At 36.3% G+C, this 17,927-nt stretch overlaps 1 protein-coding gene across 4 annotated transcripts in view; it reads left to right on the top strand.

Moving 5' to 3' along the window:
* Nucleotides 1-17,927, top strand: part of LOC122839330 (ephrin type-A receptor 6-like) — a 255,376-nt gene that overhangs the window by 73,354 nt on the left and 164,095 nt on the right. For 3 of the 4 annotated variants that reach the window (XM_044130795.1, XM_044130794.1, XM_044130798.1), the window contains exons 1-2: nt 3,165-4,953; nt 17,024-17,088. In XM_044130795.1, the coding sequence (XP_043986730.1) occupies nt 4,878-4,953; nt 17,024-17,088 (141 nt within the window). In that variant the 5' untranslated portion in view covers nt 3,165-4,877. Of the gene's footprint in view, nt 1-3,164; nt 4,954-17,023; nt 17,089-17,927 lie in introns of those variants that run through there. The other variant, XM_044130796.1, reaches the window with a different exon arrangement.

The following is a 17,927-nucleotide window of genomic DNA, read 5'->3' as shown; positions in this document are numbered from 1 at the left end:
ATCATTCGTTGTGTGATTATCTTTAGCAGTTTAATTGAAGATTAAAAATTATACTGCTACAGCAAAAGTAAAATTTAAGCTTCTTCATTAGCTGAGAAGTTAAAACGCCATTGCTGTGTGCTTAAACAGTGAAGTTTGGGTTTTACCAACTTCATTAAAAGTACACTTTTACATGCACACTCTTCCCAAAGTTTCAATCCAATTGTGACAATATATTTCAATGTAAAAAACCCACTGAAATTCAATGATTGTGCTCCATTTTTACTTACTGTGTAAATGATTTGGACTTTTTATTTTATTGTTGGGGGCCATTTTATTGTTTGTGTAGCCGGACACTTCATTACAAAGTGGATTTTATTGAACCTATTAGTCATATAAAGTCTCGTAGTCTTTGTCAGTTGTGCTGATGCGGTTCTGTCTCAGCTTTTTGCCTGTGATGAGTACAGCTGGATGAGGGTTGCCCTGCTCAAATGGGGGAAATCATACCTCACAGTTAGGCCTGCAATACTCTACAGTCACACCTCATTGACTACTATTACAGCAATGGAAACCAGATCATTGCTGAGGGGGTGCCACACTAAAGAACCTGTTCTCGACCTTCTAAATCATCACTCAGTCATGTTGCTAGTTGCACATGACTGATTTGGTGATTGGCTGTCATTGTTTACAAGAATGACAGCTGATTTTGGATGTTAGCAATATGTTTCTTTTTCTTTCATTTAATGCCATCTTATTAGATAATAAATGTCAGTACAGAACATTGCTATTTCAGAGGCAATGGGTCATGAAAAACACAAGATGCTCTTTACTTGGAAAGGTTGCAGGATGCTTGTCCGGTAAAGATGGATGCACTAAAACGGAAGTTAATCCTCAAAGAAAATTTTATAAATTTAGCTGGAAGTTAAATTTTAGCTTCAAGTTGAACAAAAACCCTGAATGTACACCTAAAGCTACATTGGAATGGTTTGAGACATAGCATTGCATTGGCCCAATCAATGTACCCACATAAACTCAATTGAAATTTCGTGAACGGATTAAAAAATTTATCTTCATTGACATTTTCCAGCTAATCTTATCGAGCCTGTGCTACATATAGAAGTATAATTTATACAGTGCAACTGTCGGAAAATGCTTTGTAAACATCTGTTTTCAAGAAATTTGCAATTGTACCATTTTTTTATAGCTGAATTACATCCAATGTCTGACATTAATAGTTTGCTATACTTCTATAGAGCTTGTGGCCTCTCTCCAGCTATTGTAGACACAATGAGACAGCTGTGGTCAATACATTCTAGTCTAAAACTCTCTGTCCTCCAGCGTGTTTACACATTGTGCCATGAAAAGTTGTTGGCAGCTGCTGCGCATTGTTTGGTGATTGGCTGGCAGCTAAGTGATGGTGACGGACTGTGATGTTGATGTATTCACCTCCCCTCTGCTGACAGGAAGCTGTTCCTACATCTTGATTGACTGGGCTTCATCTCAGCAGCCAGCATTGCTTTGTTTAACCGGGTCAAAGTGAGGAGGGTTTGCTTACTCACTCAATGAGATGTCCATGAAGATGAGAAGAAGACCTTCACTAATCTTGGCTGACATTGGCATGCTGGCAGCGCACTGTTGCACAACATAGGATGAATATAAACTATAAGTTTTTCAGATAAATCTTAGATCTATGAATAAATCCAAGGCGGAATAACTGATTCACATCTCCACAGGTGGATGTTCTATTATGTGACTGAACACTTTTCATGTAAGCATGATCATACTCTGTGGAAACATTCATCTGGGTTTGCAATAAAGAAACTTGTCTAAATTAGAGGAACTTGAAAATATTTTATTAAAAAAAACAATTAAATAATGTGTAAATCCCTCTTTTTAAAAAAATTAAATAAAAAAAGGTACATAGTCAGCCTACATGTTCCACCATTTAAATATTCCTTGCATGACAAAAGTTTTTTAACAATTTTTTTTTTGTTAGCTCACCCCAATTCTAACATTTTAGATTTGCTTTACTGGCAGCAAGTTACAAATGAAGATAGAATTGCTGTGCCAGTACTGGTATGATGCTAATTTATTAATAAAGTCAAATTGATTGGGGTTTTATTTGGTTTATGCTTGTAATCTTTTCAGCAGTTTTATTGTAAGTCAGTTAACATATGCCAACTGTTTACAGAGTGGCTCAACAGATGCTGCTTGCAGTTGATTATGTCAAAGACAGTTGACATGCTCTTCTGCAAAAGCCCTCATCCACACAGACTTAGAAAGTGTAAGTCAAGGAGAGAAACTACAATCTGTCTTCTCATTTGAGTTAAAATAAAATGAGTGCAAAATCATTTATGAGTTCAATCCAATTTCTTGGTAAAGTAATAGAAAACCAACAGACACAACAGTTACATCATGCATGTTAGTGATTAAGTGTAAATAAATAATTAAGTGTAAAGAAAAGCAGTGTGGCGTTCTGTCAGTGAGGTAATTCATTCTATTAATGAAAATCAGCCATCAAACTGGTGACTTTCATTAAAGGACAAAGGCAGCAAACACATAATGTGTCCCAAAATAGGTTGTTCCAGACAACATGTCTTTAAGTCCACAGTAACTCATAGCAGTTGTTATGTTTATTTTCTATTCTACCAAAAGGCTTTGTACGACAAAGAGTCTGTGGCCCAACCAGAGACCGGGCTTGAATTTGGCATAGAATCTGTGAAGGAAGCTCTAGTCTAGATTAAGGTGAGAGCAATTTGACAGTTTAGCTTTTTCAAGCTAAACTGTCCAAATCACAGTAGAAGAATGTAAAAAGCTGTTCACAAATTTTGGCAAGGTTAATTTTGGATGGACTTTATTGGTACAATGTAAATAAAAATTTTCTATTGATTCCTGAGAGTCAGTGTAACATGCCATTTACAGTCAAATTGGAAATGGAAACCAAAGCAGAAAGTTGTTTGGAGGAAAAAGAGAACTCCTACAGCTGAAATAACTAAAATGGAAAATAACATTCCATGTCATGGATAATTAATCAATTTGAATGAATCAAAACACTCAATGTATTCATACCAACAATGACACACTCATGAAATTAATGTTTCAACAAGATGAAAGTCCGTGAATACGGACTTTTTAAATCAGCAGCTTCTGAGTTCCAAACCAACAAGAATAATGTGATGAAGTGGCCAGCCTCATCCTCGGACCTTAATCAAAAGACAATATGTGGGATTATTAAAAACTTGATCCAAAATGAATATAAATTGTGGAATGCAGTCTAATCATCCAAGGCTGGAGAACATGGCGTATACTAATTGACTCCATGAAACACTTTAAGTTCTTCTCTGCAACGATGGTTCTATATCTAAATATTAGCTCAGTAATCAACAAAAAAAGTCATTCTTAAATCTTTTTCTTTTTCTTATAACCCACATTACGTACATTTATTTTACTTAACCTGTACATGGCACAACTGTTTTTAGGAATTAGTCAATTAAAAAAATTACATGCATACTTTTTATTTAAATTTTTTTGACTGGGACACCTGGTGTTCCAAAACTTTGACACATCTGTGTCCAATCAAAGAGTGGAACTATGTAAAAAAATCAAATACTGAATGTAATTCAAATCCGTACATCAGCAGCGTGTATACAGGGACCCAGTTCTTCAGATAAGAAAGTACATATTTTTTTTTTTTTTAGCTACTGCAAAGGTAGAGAGACCTGTTACAGAAAAAATGTAGCTCTTGGCATGACAGATGGCAACATCTAAAGCTATTTGAGCACTGCAGGCGCAAATGATTAACGCATGACAGGTATGGTAGTTGGAAGGAACAGTTGTGGGCGGTATCATAAAAATGAAGATTGAGGCAAAACAAGAAAAATAAATAATTTTACAAACAACAAAAAAACAACCTAAAATTGAAAACTAGGATTGACAAAATACAACAAATGAAATTTGTGTTTTTAACTTTTTCTTTCATCTTTAAGGTTGTCAGCAGCGAAAGTGATTTTTTTTCTTCACATTTACATTTTTTTCATATAAACTTCCAAACTAAGCTAAAACAAATCAACGCTTACACCTGGATCTCTCAACGTAATGAGTTCATATTCCAAGAACTTGGCACCAGCTTCCTATTTGCCAACCTAAATAACATCTTACGTAACATCCGAACACGAACTATTACATTAAACTATTAAAGTCAAAATGGAGGGGAGTGGGATCATGTTTAACATTTACCAGTCTTTAGGAAGCTCTGGTTAAGGATCAATGAGATGAACGCGCGCACACACGAACACGAACACACATCCCATTGCCTTGTCAGCTAACCCCCTCTAGTGCCGAGCATCTTGCACAGATGCGCGCAGTCCCACAGCATCGCCTCCACTGTTGCTGCTGTTCCGCTGCATCCCAATAATTCCTCTGTTCACCTTCCACCATCTCTCTGCAGCAGCGGACCGAGCTGGAGCAGCAGCCGGAGCTGGCAGTCCGCGGCGCACTGCCGTGCCAAACACACGGTGTCTCCAGTCTGTCACGACTCTATGCGCATTAAACTGCGTTTTAATGCTCATTTCGAAACACTAAAGAAGGTGGAGGGCGAAGTCCGTTTAGAATCTGCAAAGTTTGTTTTTTGTTTTATTAGCGAAGTGTTTTTAGCCCCGTCAGAAGGTCCGAGTTCACTTCAAATATTTTTGGGACTTTATCCAAAAGCTGTCCATCTAGCGACGGAGCTGCGGCAGCCGCCAGGTGAAAAGGATGAGCCACTTCTTGTTCCACCGCGCGGCCGCTCGCTCCACAAGGGATCAAATATAAGGACCAGAACTAGTGGACCTAAACGAACCCAGAGCGCTTCATCGCTGATCTAACAAGAAGGAAAGCCGCTGGTAAATACTGCCGCTGACATGACTTTTGGAAACAGATTCTTCGTTTCACTCTTTCTTGGAATTACGATCAGTCGTTTCAGCCGCTGCAATCAAGGTAAGACAGCGCACTTCGATCCACTCAGGGCCACCTGGGTTAGTTTCTGTCCTGTTGGACTTTTGGACATATTGCTCAGTTGAACAACAGCGGGTGTGAAGGCGGATGTTGTTTGGAAGTTGTGGATATTTTTTTGATTTACTGCTAGGTAGGAAACTCTCATCATGATGCAATCGCAGCCTGACAGTGAAACAAAGTCATCACAAAAGTCGTGCAACGCATGCAGACTTTACAAAGACTCGTATGAGCAAAAGCAAATGTCAGTCGAACAAAATAAATTGAATAATTTGACTTTTCCTCTGCTGTAGTTTATATTTGAATTAAATATTGCACTTGCCTTTTAAACTGTGAAAACTATTAAAACATTGCTGCATCCTCATTTTAAGCATATTGAAATATTGGTTGTCTGCACAGAAATGCATCGTGTCAAAATTTAAATATAAATGAAGAGACAATCAGAAGCCCAGTGGGATGGATTCCCTGTAGTTATTTCTTGAGAAAGTGAAGAATTACTTTGCTTTTCTTGAAATTAAATGAAATAACTCTACTCAAAGATTCTACATTACACAGACATGTATGAGGGACTGCTAAAAGATAAGTTAAGTAGGTGACCTGTGTAAGTTTCTTTGAGTGTATGAGAGCGGACTTCAATGTGTCACTTTTACAGAATCAAGTCCACTCAATATTACTGGACTAATATTCAATTTGTTCACAGAGGATTCATTTATGTGGATATGGACAAACAAATATAGGAACCAATAGATTCTTAAATCATAAAATATCAAAAGTGGGACAACATGTCTGTGTTTGTGTGTGTTCCTGCATATTTACCCCCCACCTTCCAGACACACAAACACACACTGCCTGCTGCATCAGAACTGTTTAAAATAGTCCTATTGATTGTGTGGAGAGAGCACTGTGGGATCTGCCCCCCAGGTTATATTTTATTGTTCTCTGTGTTCAATAAGAGCGATGCTACTCCCTGTTCTCCCAGACAGCTGCTACATAACAGCCTCACTGTGTGTTTTTCTGCGCTGCAGATTGAATGATTGAACTCATGTCTGCTTTCAGCTGTAGTTTAGTCCTTCATATTGACTGGTACGAGACCTCAAGTGGCACAATTGTAGTCGCTGTCCAACACGAAGCAGTGTGGCTCAGAGGAAAAGTAAAAAGCTAAATCTCATATGAATGGACAGAGTTTCAAAACAAGAAATAATTTGACAGAACACAAGCAGAACTCAATTTTATGAGTCCCGCAAGTAGAATTTTAATTTGTGACATCTATGTTAATATTGGTCCTTTAAATTATATCACAGTAAAGAATACTTGGAGAATATTTTAGTCTTATTAATTTGGGTTTCGCAGTCCAGTTTGTCTGGAAAAAGACAACTGTCATTCAGTTGAGGTTGTGGTAGCATGAGATGTGAATAGTTTCATTTGGAAGTTCTTTAAAATCCTAAAATCTGGTCTGTTTTAAATGAGCAAGATCTACAAATGTCAAAATGATCTATGCATAAATCTGAAAATGAAAGATTAATGGGTGATTTTTAGACTCGTTCTTGACAACTACAAATTAAAAGTTTTGAGATAATCTGTGTGCTCCTAACCCCCCCTCAGATCCCCACCTCTGCTGGGCTGCTGCTTAGTTTACTTAAGCATTAGATTTTTGGCCTGTGCTTTTATAAAACAGTTTTATAGCACCACCATATTTACAATGACAATTTAAATAAAAATGCATAATACATTTAATTTAAAACAAAACAAAAAAAAAAAACAGTTTTTCTGCTGCTGTCCATATATGTTAACATATAAAATAATATTAATAAAATTTAGTTATCTTTATGTTTTTTTTTTTGTTCTTTTTTAAGTGAGACATGCTTACTTAGGCTATAAGTGTTTCACATTCAAAAACATTCAAAAAAGCAATGTAGAAAACATTCTTTCAGCCAGCTGAACAGCTGTGTGCAGCAATGATAGGGAAAAGATTCCCGCCTGGTTATTCTATATTGGAGAAAATCCCGGGCACTCTGATGCTTTCCCTGGTATTTTATTAGATTGACTGTAAATTATTGGTACTGTATGATGCATTATGGTTTTGTGACTTCTTTTACAAATTTTGGGATCAACATTCAACTTCAAAACTAAGAAAAAGCTTCTTTTTTTTTTTTCTTTTTTTTTTTTGCCTTGTTTTAAAAATTTCTAGAACACGTCTTACCTGCTCTGTAAAAGTATTGACCATGTTTAGTCAGTAGGTTGGGGACAAGCCCAACTCCATCACACACCAGCAGAGATCAGTGTTTTTTGTTCCGTACTTTCTGACAAAGACAAGTTGAACTACAGAGATTGGGGATTTCACTGGCAAAATGGTCACAAGGTTGGCTGCTGGAAGAACAATAAAAACCAATCACTTTTTGCTTCTTGCTCGTGTGCTTCTTGACTGAACAACAAATCCGTCACCTGAACCCAGCAGGGACTGCAGACAGTTATTAACAAATCTCTACTCACTCAAGGCTGAACAAGCCTATGTGCTACCCACTAACAGATCCTCTCTTCACATCGGTGTTTAGCAGTTTGTCATCTTGCTAAGTCAGTGGTAATGGTGCTTGTTGTAATCTTGTGTCTGTTTTGTCAAATTATTTGTTATTTTTAATAACTTGAGCTAAATTTGGAGATAACGTTTATACACAAACTTCTAATATAGTTTGTTTGCTTGTTTTAAGAGCTTTTGCACATCCAGTTAGTACTCCTCCTCGAGTAAGTTCTCTGCATGAGAACAAATGTTTGAATGACTAAAAAAATAAGTAAATGCTGTTTGCAATTACATACTTGCTGTTCTTCAAATATGCATTGATCTAGCTGGAAAAGCAACACAAAAATAATTATTCACCTCTCTGCATTGATTTATGCGGATGGCTGATTAAAGCTTTTGCTCTTACAAAGCCGAGTCTAGCTGAGTACAGCTATAACCATCACTACACAAAGGAGATATTCACAATTAGCATGGAGTCAAAGAAAATCAATCAACCCACAAATCCACATCAGACTGAAAATGTTAACTCTGCAACTTTCACATTGTGAATATGCAGGTTTATATATTTGTATGGTCCGTATCAGCAAGTACCCACTTACTGTCTCTAAATTGAAGAAAAATTATTTATGATTCCACTGTTTTCCTAATTTCTTTTTACGTTGTAGAAATCAGTTACAGCAAAATCTGCTGCTTTCTGTCATAACATCTAGTTTAATAAACAGTGGTAGAATAACGCTGAGTCTCATGGAACAGTAAATGCATTTGAAGGGTTGTTTATTTTCTTGCAAAACTTTGCTTTTGTCGCTGGTGTTTTATTTTTATTGATTTGAACTTGGAGGAACATTGTGGTGCTGTGGTCAGCTTTGCAAAAGTAGCCATTTATTATGTTGCTGGGGGGCTGCCTTTGCAAAGTTTGTATGCTCATGCTGTTTTATTTTCTGCATTAGCTACTCCTTCTTACTCCAGAAAGACAGAATGTGGTTGAATAGTCTTTTTTTCTTTTTGTCAAGACTGTTTTGTGTGGAATGAGCATGAACCAAGAGTCATCCTAATTCTGAAAAATCTAGAAAATAAAAGAACATTGTTCACTCTCTTTTGTTTTTCTCAGAGCTAGATGGAGATTGTGACAGAACACCTGAAAAATTCTTTCTTATTATAACTTTTAAAGCAGCAATTGCTTCTTTTGTAACTGTTTATCTCTATTCTATCTTATATAAAAGAATATTTTAAAATATAAAAATTTTTCTTCTTTTCTTTGATGATGTTCCCTTAAAATTTCCAACAAATTGAAAACATGGTGCTTAAAATATGGCCAAAATCAATATTTCTTCAATTTCTGTCTTTTTGAACAAACTCCTGCTTTTCATGTTAATTTGCTATTCTAAACTGATTCCATTCCATTCAAGGTTGTCTGGCTTTTTGTGTTGGTCCCTAAAGACACACCAAAAAATTACTTTTTTTTAACAAATCTTTATGTTCTTTATTCTTCACTGACTTGTTTGCTGTCCTCAGCCTTTTATTATTGACGTTTTGATTAAATAAGTTTAGCGTTTCCACTTGTGATCTGATATATAAGGGCTGCGTTGTGGTGTTGCATTGAGGGTTCTGGGTTCCGATTGGTCTCTAAATTGTCCTGAGGTATGAGTTTGCAAGCATGGTTTCACCTCTCTCAGCCAATGACATTTTGAGGTAAGCACCTGCCCATGCTTAAAAAAAAAATAAAAAATTGACTGGGATTTTAGGAGACGCACATTTTAAAGAGGATGGACGGTACACCTTCCCCAGTCAGCTCCACCAGACTACTGGCAACAGCAATTGACAAACTCCTGCTGGAACTGCACATCTTCATAAGAACTACTCAGTCCAATGCTACCAAGCATGGTTAACGGCATAGTGGAGTAGCCTTTTAGTGATGATGTGCTGAAGGTGGAGTGCTGGAAAGAGCAGGCACTTCTTAAAGAGTCGGAGGCCAATTTCAAGGTGCAAAATTGCAAAGTCAAATTTCTTTTAAGTTATGTTTGATACGTGCAACATTTTTATTAAAACTGAAGGTAACATAATGACCCTATTGTGCTGTAAAATGTCACTTATGTGCCTGGAGATTACATAATACCTCCCCTTTAGCACCTGCTAAATCTTAGCCACACGCGTCAAACTCCAATCCTTGAGGGGTGACATCCTGCAACTTTTAGATATCTCTCTCTCTCAGCACATCTGAGTCACATAATTTGTTTTTTTGCGATTACTCTGTTGAAATTAAGTGCACGAGAAGGTAATTCAGTCCTTTGATGCAGGTGTATAAGACTTGGACACCTCAAACAGCTGCAGGACACCAGGCCTCGGGGTTGGAGTGTGGCTATATTTATGATGTAAAGCATTTTGAACTGCCTCGTTGCTGAAATGTGCTTTACAAATAAACTTGATTAATTGATTGAAATGTTATTTTCCTGTTGGAAGGAAAATAATACTAGATTTTCTGCTATGCCTTAGTATCAAATCTCCATTCTCTTACAGTTTTTCTTGTGGGACTAAACTATGTTTGCTTTATTCATTTTCCTGTTAACTCAGAACAGTGTTTCTATCCCCGCTGAAGAAAAGTGACTCCACAGCATGATGCCGCCCCCACCATGTTTTACTTTGGGGATGATGTGTTCATCTTCATATTAAGGGTATAGTTACTGGTCTGAGGAGAGCACCTCCTTTCACTTGTTTTTTGTGCTCCACATGACTTGTGCCAAATGGAATACAGGATGTTTTCTGTCTTTCTTCTACAATGATTCCCTTGCTGCTTTTTATTTTTTGAAAAGTCAGATTTGGGGAATTAACTAATGGTTATCCTGCTGACCAGTTCTCCCACCTGAGTCTTAGATATCTGCAGCTTCCCCACAAGCATCTTTTTTTTGCTTCTCTCATTAGAGATTAAGTGGATGGTATTGGTTGGTTTACTGTTATGCCGAAATCTTTTTGGATATTATTTGGATCAGGGAATGTCTCAACATCCTCGTTAAACCTCTATACAACACCTCATGGTGCTGTTTGTTCACAAATGTTTTCCCAAAACCTCAAGTCTTCACAGAGCAGCTGTATGTGCTGAGATTTCATTGCTGACAAGTGGAGTCTATGTCCTAAACATTTTTTAATGTATGGATACAGGGAAAGAAAAGAGAGATGCATATACGTGCCAAAAATCTAATTGAGTTATATTCATTACTTATTTACTACTCGCTTCTTTTGTAGACTATTACAAGGCACACTACACCTGAACAAATCTGAGCATTTTGAAGTGAATTGTGTGGATATGTTTACTATATCATTTGTATTTTTGTGTTTGATTTGATGTAAAGCACTTTGAAATGCCTTGCTGCTGAAATGTGCTATACAAATAAAGTTTGATTTGATTTTTATTTGATGGTTTAGCATATTTTGTCAGAATTAAAAAAAATAAAAAATACAGGCCATGCTTTGTACCTAATTTGCCTTTTAAAACTATTTATGACTAGTATTAAAATGCATTTGGATGCTTTTCTCTCACAGAATACACTGTTTGGCCAATTTTAGCGAAACCGTAAGCCGTGATTTGAGTACTGCTGTTTGCATTTTATCCCTGATGGAAATCATCTGCACTATTGTTAGTGATAGTAAAATGAAGGTTTCTGTTTCCAAACAACATTTTTATTATTATTTTTTTTTTCCTGTTTTTTTTAATTGGAGGCAGGGGGACCTTAGTGATGTTAGTTATTCTAGTTGTATAAGCATCTTTATTTATCTCTATATTTAAATACTGGTTTCAGAAGCAGTTGCAGAAATACATTCACTACCATACCAGGTGCATGTGCAGTTCTCAGAACCTTGGGAAGAAATGCAGGGATCTCTAAATACGCATTGATAATTCACAGTGGTGCGTCTTCAAAATTAAAGGCTTCTTCTATTGATTTTTCATCCAAGATGAAAGAAAATTATTCTGACACACTATGAGACCTGCCCACTTCAATTTATCATCATAATCTCCTCTTTAAAATGCTAATTTAGGAAATGATTAAAAATTCAATGCTAGACAGAACGACAAACAGCCTCAACAGTTCATGCCTTCTTTCCACAACTAACGCTATGATAGCTACCTGGTGAACACATTGGTGGTCGACATTACTGTCACATATGGTGACTGGACATTAAATGATAATCAACAGTGGTTAAGTATTTAACTATTGACTTATTATGAAATCAGCCACTTTAAATGTTTTTTTTTCTTTGTCCTTTATTACATTGTTGGATGCATCTTTTTTTGTTTTGTTTTATCACAGTGATCAGGGAGAGAGTGTGTTGAAAATTCTGTCATGCCTGTCAGATTCCCTCTGTTATGGATAGTTTTCAATTTCACAGCATATCATCTTTTCATCTGTTGAGAGCCCAGTGCTTTGTTTACACCACTAAATGACAATGTGCAATCCACAGTGAAACACTTGCCAGAATCAATTTTCACAAGTGTCTGTTCATCAAATGTTGCCGTTTGTTTCAACATGGCTTGTCTTTTGTTTCAACATGGCATGCCGTTTGTTGCTTAACGGAATGAGCATGTTGCAAACAAAAAGTTGATGTGATCAGCTGTAAATGTGCGTTACAGTAATTTTTGAGTAACATATATTTAAGTGCATCATAAGTGTGATATTTAAAAGAAATAAAATAAGAAAAATGGCCCTTGGTGAGTATTCTATTCCATTTAGAAAGGAAGTGATGTACACATCTGGCGATGACGTTCACTACTAATTTCTGAACACTGAAATACTGTTCCAGTTCAAATTTACATAAAGTAACACTTTGATAAGCCACATTTGCAGGAACAGTACAGCTATTTTGGGGTGTTTGTGTGGCCTGTGAGGGGTGTGGACCGGACAGGAGATGTCATCATTCTACTTGGGCTTCATATATTTATGGGCTGGCCAGCACATGTTCTATTTATATCCAACTAGAGGAAGTCCCAGGGGACCTGCAGCTCCAGGCAGGGTCTTATGGGTGCCTTGCCCAAAGATAACTCCTATGTAGTGGGAAAATGGATGGATGGATATTTACATGCAGGCAGTTTTAGGCTACACTGTCAATGTTCACAGGACCCAAATATATACACTACCAAACCAGGTGCATGTTCATAAAGACGAGTGCTTATGCAAAGATTCAGACTGACTTTTTTTTTTTTTCTTTTTAGAAAAGTTTGTACTTTGAGTCATGTTAGTCCTCTAGCAATAAAAATTGGTGTCAACTTTTAAAAAAAATATTCCATCTTATTGAGCAGCTTATAATGCAGGAATTCACAGCAATAATATGCATCAGGAGGATGTTGACATGTCCCAAGCACAGCATGGTTGACTGAATATTGACCCAATCTGCCAAGCAACAGCCTTTATTTTACTATTATTTAGCAGAAGATCTTGTAGCTTAACTCAACATGACAACTTAAGGAAGATAACCATACAGACTAATTGTAAATGGAAAATTATTTGACCTTAATAAAAGATTTGTTGGAGATGTTCCTCTATAACTTAATGTTCTTAAATAATTTAATTGTTTCAGGGTGGGAAGAAAAATGATGATGTTACAAGATCAAATTCTACAGAATCCACAAAGGGGGGAAGACTGAGTCATAGACTAGTAAATGTCTACCCTTCTCATGAGCTATCATGTGCATTCCTAAAATTGAAAAGAACATTTCAATTTTCTTTTCACGTTTGTACAATTTCAAACCAAAAAATAAATAGAGCAATCTCAACAAAATTGTTACACAACAAATGCAATTATGTAGAAACTAAAAAAGAAAAAGCTAAATCTTGACTATTATTTGGAAATGTCAGCATCTCCACAGCTACTGTTAATAGCTATTAAACATATCACAATTAATTCCTGTGACCTATAGTTTCAAAAGCTAAGGCAAAGAATAAGCAAATAATTATTGCAGTGAGTTTGTTAATGACTTTGCTTTAATTCTGGCATACACTTCAATAAAGAGGTTCCTTTTTGAAAAAGAGTAATATCCTGTCAGTGTGATGGGCAGTCAGTAATGTGGAAAGTTCAAAAAGTAACACTCATTGATTAATGTTTAGATCAGATTCAAAAACTAGTAATTAATGTAAGATATTGGCATAAAGATCTCAATGATCAATTCTGTTTCATTTCACTTCTGCAGTGTGGTGTTATAAATAGAGAAGACCAACTATGCTGGTTATGATTTTAATTAAAATACTCTTCTGCAGATTTTTTTTGTGTGTGTGACAGTTATTCATTATGATTATGAGTAATATGAGAGCAATCCATGTCACTAAGTCGATCACCTGTGGTAGTTTGCATAAACGTCTGTTGTTCTCATAGAAAGCCACTACTTGGGTATCTGTACTCAAATTATCAAAGAAAGCTCAATGTCTTTCTCTTGCAGCTTTCCAGCTCCAAATCAGAAGTTATCTCTATCCTTTCAGGTCGCAGCAGCCTATAGTCACATTTTCTGTAGCGAAATTTACTTTATAAGTAGAAGTACTCTTATTCTGGTGTGTATCATGTGTTGTTATAAGAAATTTGGTCCTTTTCCAGTAACTGAGCTGGTAACCTGCCCTTAGTCTAATGATATCCATTACCAGCATTGGCAGGTTCAACTGGTCCTGCAGTCTACCAGTGATGCAGACAGGGTGCAGACCTGTCATCAGTTGGTGAGAAAGAGACGCAGAGATGCTGGAACAACCAGCCAGAGGAAATATTAAACTTGCATTACAGAGAGGCTGTGGCTGGAGGATAAAACGATCAGCATGAAGTCTGTTCTTTCTTCGCTGGACAGGACAGTCAATCAATAGAATAATCTGTTGCAATTTCATATAGATCAATGTCCATTTTCTCCACCTAATCTCATACTGCTCTAACACAGCATGAGTCATTAAAAGCTCTCAGTTGCTGTTCCAAAGAAATCGTTCAGTTTCTGGTTAAATCTGTGCTATATAAATATCCTCTGTTGCTCATGATTTTATGTTTTTTGTTTGTAATGCCTCTGTATGAAGACTAAATGTAAAAAAAATAAAAAATAAATCAACTCAACGTAAAACTTGTTGACAAAAGCTTTGGTTCTAAAATGTAATTTAACTGTTCAATAATCAAGAACATGAAAACTGTATTGCAAATAATTATTCATACTATCTACGACTGGTTTTAAATTGTAAATTTGTCTGTTTGAGATTACAATGATCATGTTTTTAATCAACCCTCTGAAGGTCACTTCAGATCTTTCACATGTTAACGTTTGTTCTTTTTGGACAAGAACAAACGGACTATGATTGGATCCCTTTTTCTGCTCTGTATTTTCTGCATGATAATATTTATATATATAATTTTTAATGTATGAAAAACTTTGGGAGAACATATCTATATATCCCTATAAGCCCTGTTTATAATCTCAACTTTTCAGTTCCCATAATGTATTCCCATAAGTTAAAATGGCCTATTAATATGTTAATGCATTTTTGGACACAACAGAGTTTTTGCAGTTTGCCTTTTCTCCATCCTGCACATGTCAAGTTTGGTTTAAGGAACAGAGAGAATATACAATAAAGAGCTTTAATATCAAAATATGTTCTTTATAGACAATTCCTTATATCAAATATGTTTGTTTTTATATCTAGCATAAAATAATATACATAGACCATATCATGCTTGCATCTAGCACACACCATGGGAGTGTGAACAAGCAAACTTGTAAATATTTATTTATTATTTATGGACAGCAAGATGGACATTTAAAATGTTTTATAAAGGCATTAAAATAATTAGGACATCCCGTAAGTGTATTGTCACATATACCGTGTACTTGGCTTGTTTGACAAGGTGAATAGATGGGCCTCATTTAATATTTATACATTTTGAAAATATGTTGCGGTTTTAGTCTCCTGCTTATTCCCTAATGTTGCCACAAGTGAGAGCAAAAAACATTTCTATCAGTTCACTGGATATGCTGGCATCTAACCAAGAGCAAATTCAAGAAGTCATGGCTTCTACTTTTCACTGTACATGGCTCTTCTTGAGGAGAAATGCTTTCCTGTTGAATTATTAAAATCTACTGTCCTTGAGAGGCAGAAAAAAAGTATTGACAAGGTTGGTGATATTTTCCACACCAGAACTGCATTGTCTTCTTTTTCTAAACTGTTCTACAAAGTTTAACTTCAGCCAGAAATAGCACAATGCTTTTGCAACAAAAAAAAACAATTATTGGATGATAAAAAAAGCATCTTTCTTTTCCATATCCATATTTCAAACATGACACTTAACTGTCTTGTGAATTGAACACAGATTATCACTTGACCTTTTGCACCTGTTTGGGAGGTGGAGTATATTAGAAACCAAGGGCCGTCTGGTGAATGCCAGACAACTGAGTCAGAGATTTTCCTCTCCTGCTGTTCTTGTGGGTTGCTCCCAGTCTGCAGGGGTCTGTAAATATCAAACAGGGTCTTAGGAAGAAAGGAAGTCAAGGTTGGAGGTCTATTACACCAGATGCTGGTTCTGATGGAAATGTGTCAAAATACATGGCGCATCACATTTTTTGCATATATAACTTGATAGCCACATAACAAGCAAGGTGCCTATGTATTCACATTTTTATATTTTCAGTTCAGTTTGTAGTGCTTCTAAAAATAGCCCAAATACTTAAAATAAAACAAAAAAAACAGTCAGCTATTTTTTGACAATAAGTTCATGTTTTTTGGTGTACAATTGTACAATTGCGAATCCAGTTTGCAGCCATTTTCACATGCGAGTGTAAACACTGAGCTGTGGGGTGTGGTCAACTACAGGTTATTTGGACTGAGGTCACAAGAGGCCCTAAAATATCTTGTTCTTTGAGGAGCTTAAAGTAGGCTCCTTTCAGAATGGGCGGATTAGAATCTCCTTACCTAAGAATGACTTTGCGCAAAAAAAAAAGAGTAATCAACATGTTTTTCATAGAGCGATCCCAACCTTTTCAAGGAAACATAATAGTCCACCTTTAAAGGATCCCCTCCTAACCTGATACCAAAGCATACCTGCAGTGAAATCCATGCCTTGATAGGTCACTGCAGTTTTGGCCATAAAATAAGAGCTAACAGTTGATTTGGAAGGTGGTCATAATGTTATGCCTCACCAATACATAGGTTTCTAACTGCAAACATTGGCATAATGAGATACACAGTATGACACAACAGGGCTAATACAGATGCATCTAAATTATTTTATTACACAAACAGGCAGCACAGGAAGGAATTGTTGCTGTTGACGGTAGAAGTGGGAATAGATTTCTGACAGCAATCTGATTTCAGTCCATCTGCCCCCAAAATATGTCACACATGACAAAAATTGTTGCTCCCAGTGTAAGTGCTGCCAGTCTTCTTTATATTGATCCAAAAATGTAATTTTTGTCAATATAAAAATGTCAACATTAACACATTCATGACTGCTATTTCAATTTCACTGCATATCGATGTCTTTTTCTGGGCTGTCAGATTGCTTAACGTGTTGTCTTCCTCTCTTTGTTTTCTGTTTCAGTGGTGTTGCTGGATACAACGTCTGTGCTGGGAGAGCTGGGATGGAAGACGTATCCAATAAATGGGGTAAGAACAGCGCCTCTGTTTGCTTTTGGTCTTACTGTACAGTTTGCCTAGTTCACAACATAGCCACTGCAACTTTAATGAGATCAATTATAGTGATGTGAACTGTCTTAGTGGCCTCTTTCATTTATTCCTTCCTCTTGCATCACATGGGAAACACTGTTATTCAGTGGTAGATAATGAATCGGTGTCCCTTAGGAAGTTTCCCTTTTGTTGTTCTGCTTCTCACCTATGAGGATGTCATTGGCCTCAATTTATCTCCACGTGTTCTTTTCAGTCTTTAAATGACTGAAAAGACATTTAAAGACTTTTCTTTAAATATCTATTAAAGATCACTATTTAAAATACTTTTTATTAAACATTTGAAATCAATTATAATAAAACAAATGTAAATCTCACCATCATTTCTCATTTTATCATCATTTAAAAAGACAATTTAGTGGAAAAGTATCCTCTTCAATCTTGCTTTGAATGTATCATTATCTATTTTTTCCTCAGTTAGCTCTAACCCCCCAACATAATTCCCTTTATAGCTATAAAAATAAGTGCCTCTGGCTCCCAAGGACAAAATCCTATTGCTAGCTGATGGGAAGTATTGTCACTGATTGGAAGCTGCAAAGCAGATGCTAGCTTTAGCATTTCTGGTGGTTTGCCAATCAGTGTTCTCCAAGTGCATGCAAATGATTTGTATCCTGGCTGTCACTGTTTTTTTGCCTTACCAATGACCTAAAATACATACAAACAATGTATTTTGGTGGGATGTCTTTAAGACGTATGTAACAGAGTGTTGTCAGCCAGCACCTCAGAGAGATCTTTATTAGTCAACACAACAGGGTAACAAA

The sequence above is a fragment of the Gambusia affinis genome, linkage group LG11 (genome assembly GCF_019740435.1).
Source record: "Gambusia affinis linkage group LG11, SWU_Gaff_1.0, whole genome shotgun sequence".
Taxonomy (NCBI): Eukaryota; Metazoa; Chordata; class Actinopteri; order Cyprinodontiformes; family Poeciliidae; genus Gambusia; species Gambusia affinis.
The sequence above is the reverse complement of the archived record's forward strand: the minus strand, read 5'-3'. Positions and strand labels throughout refer to the sequence as shown.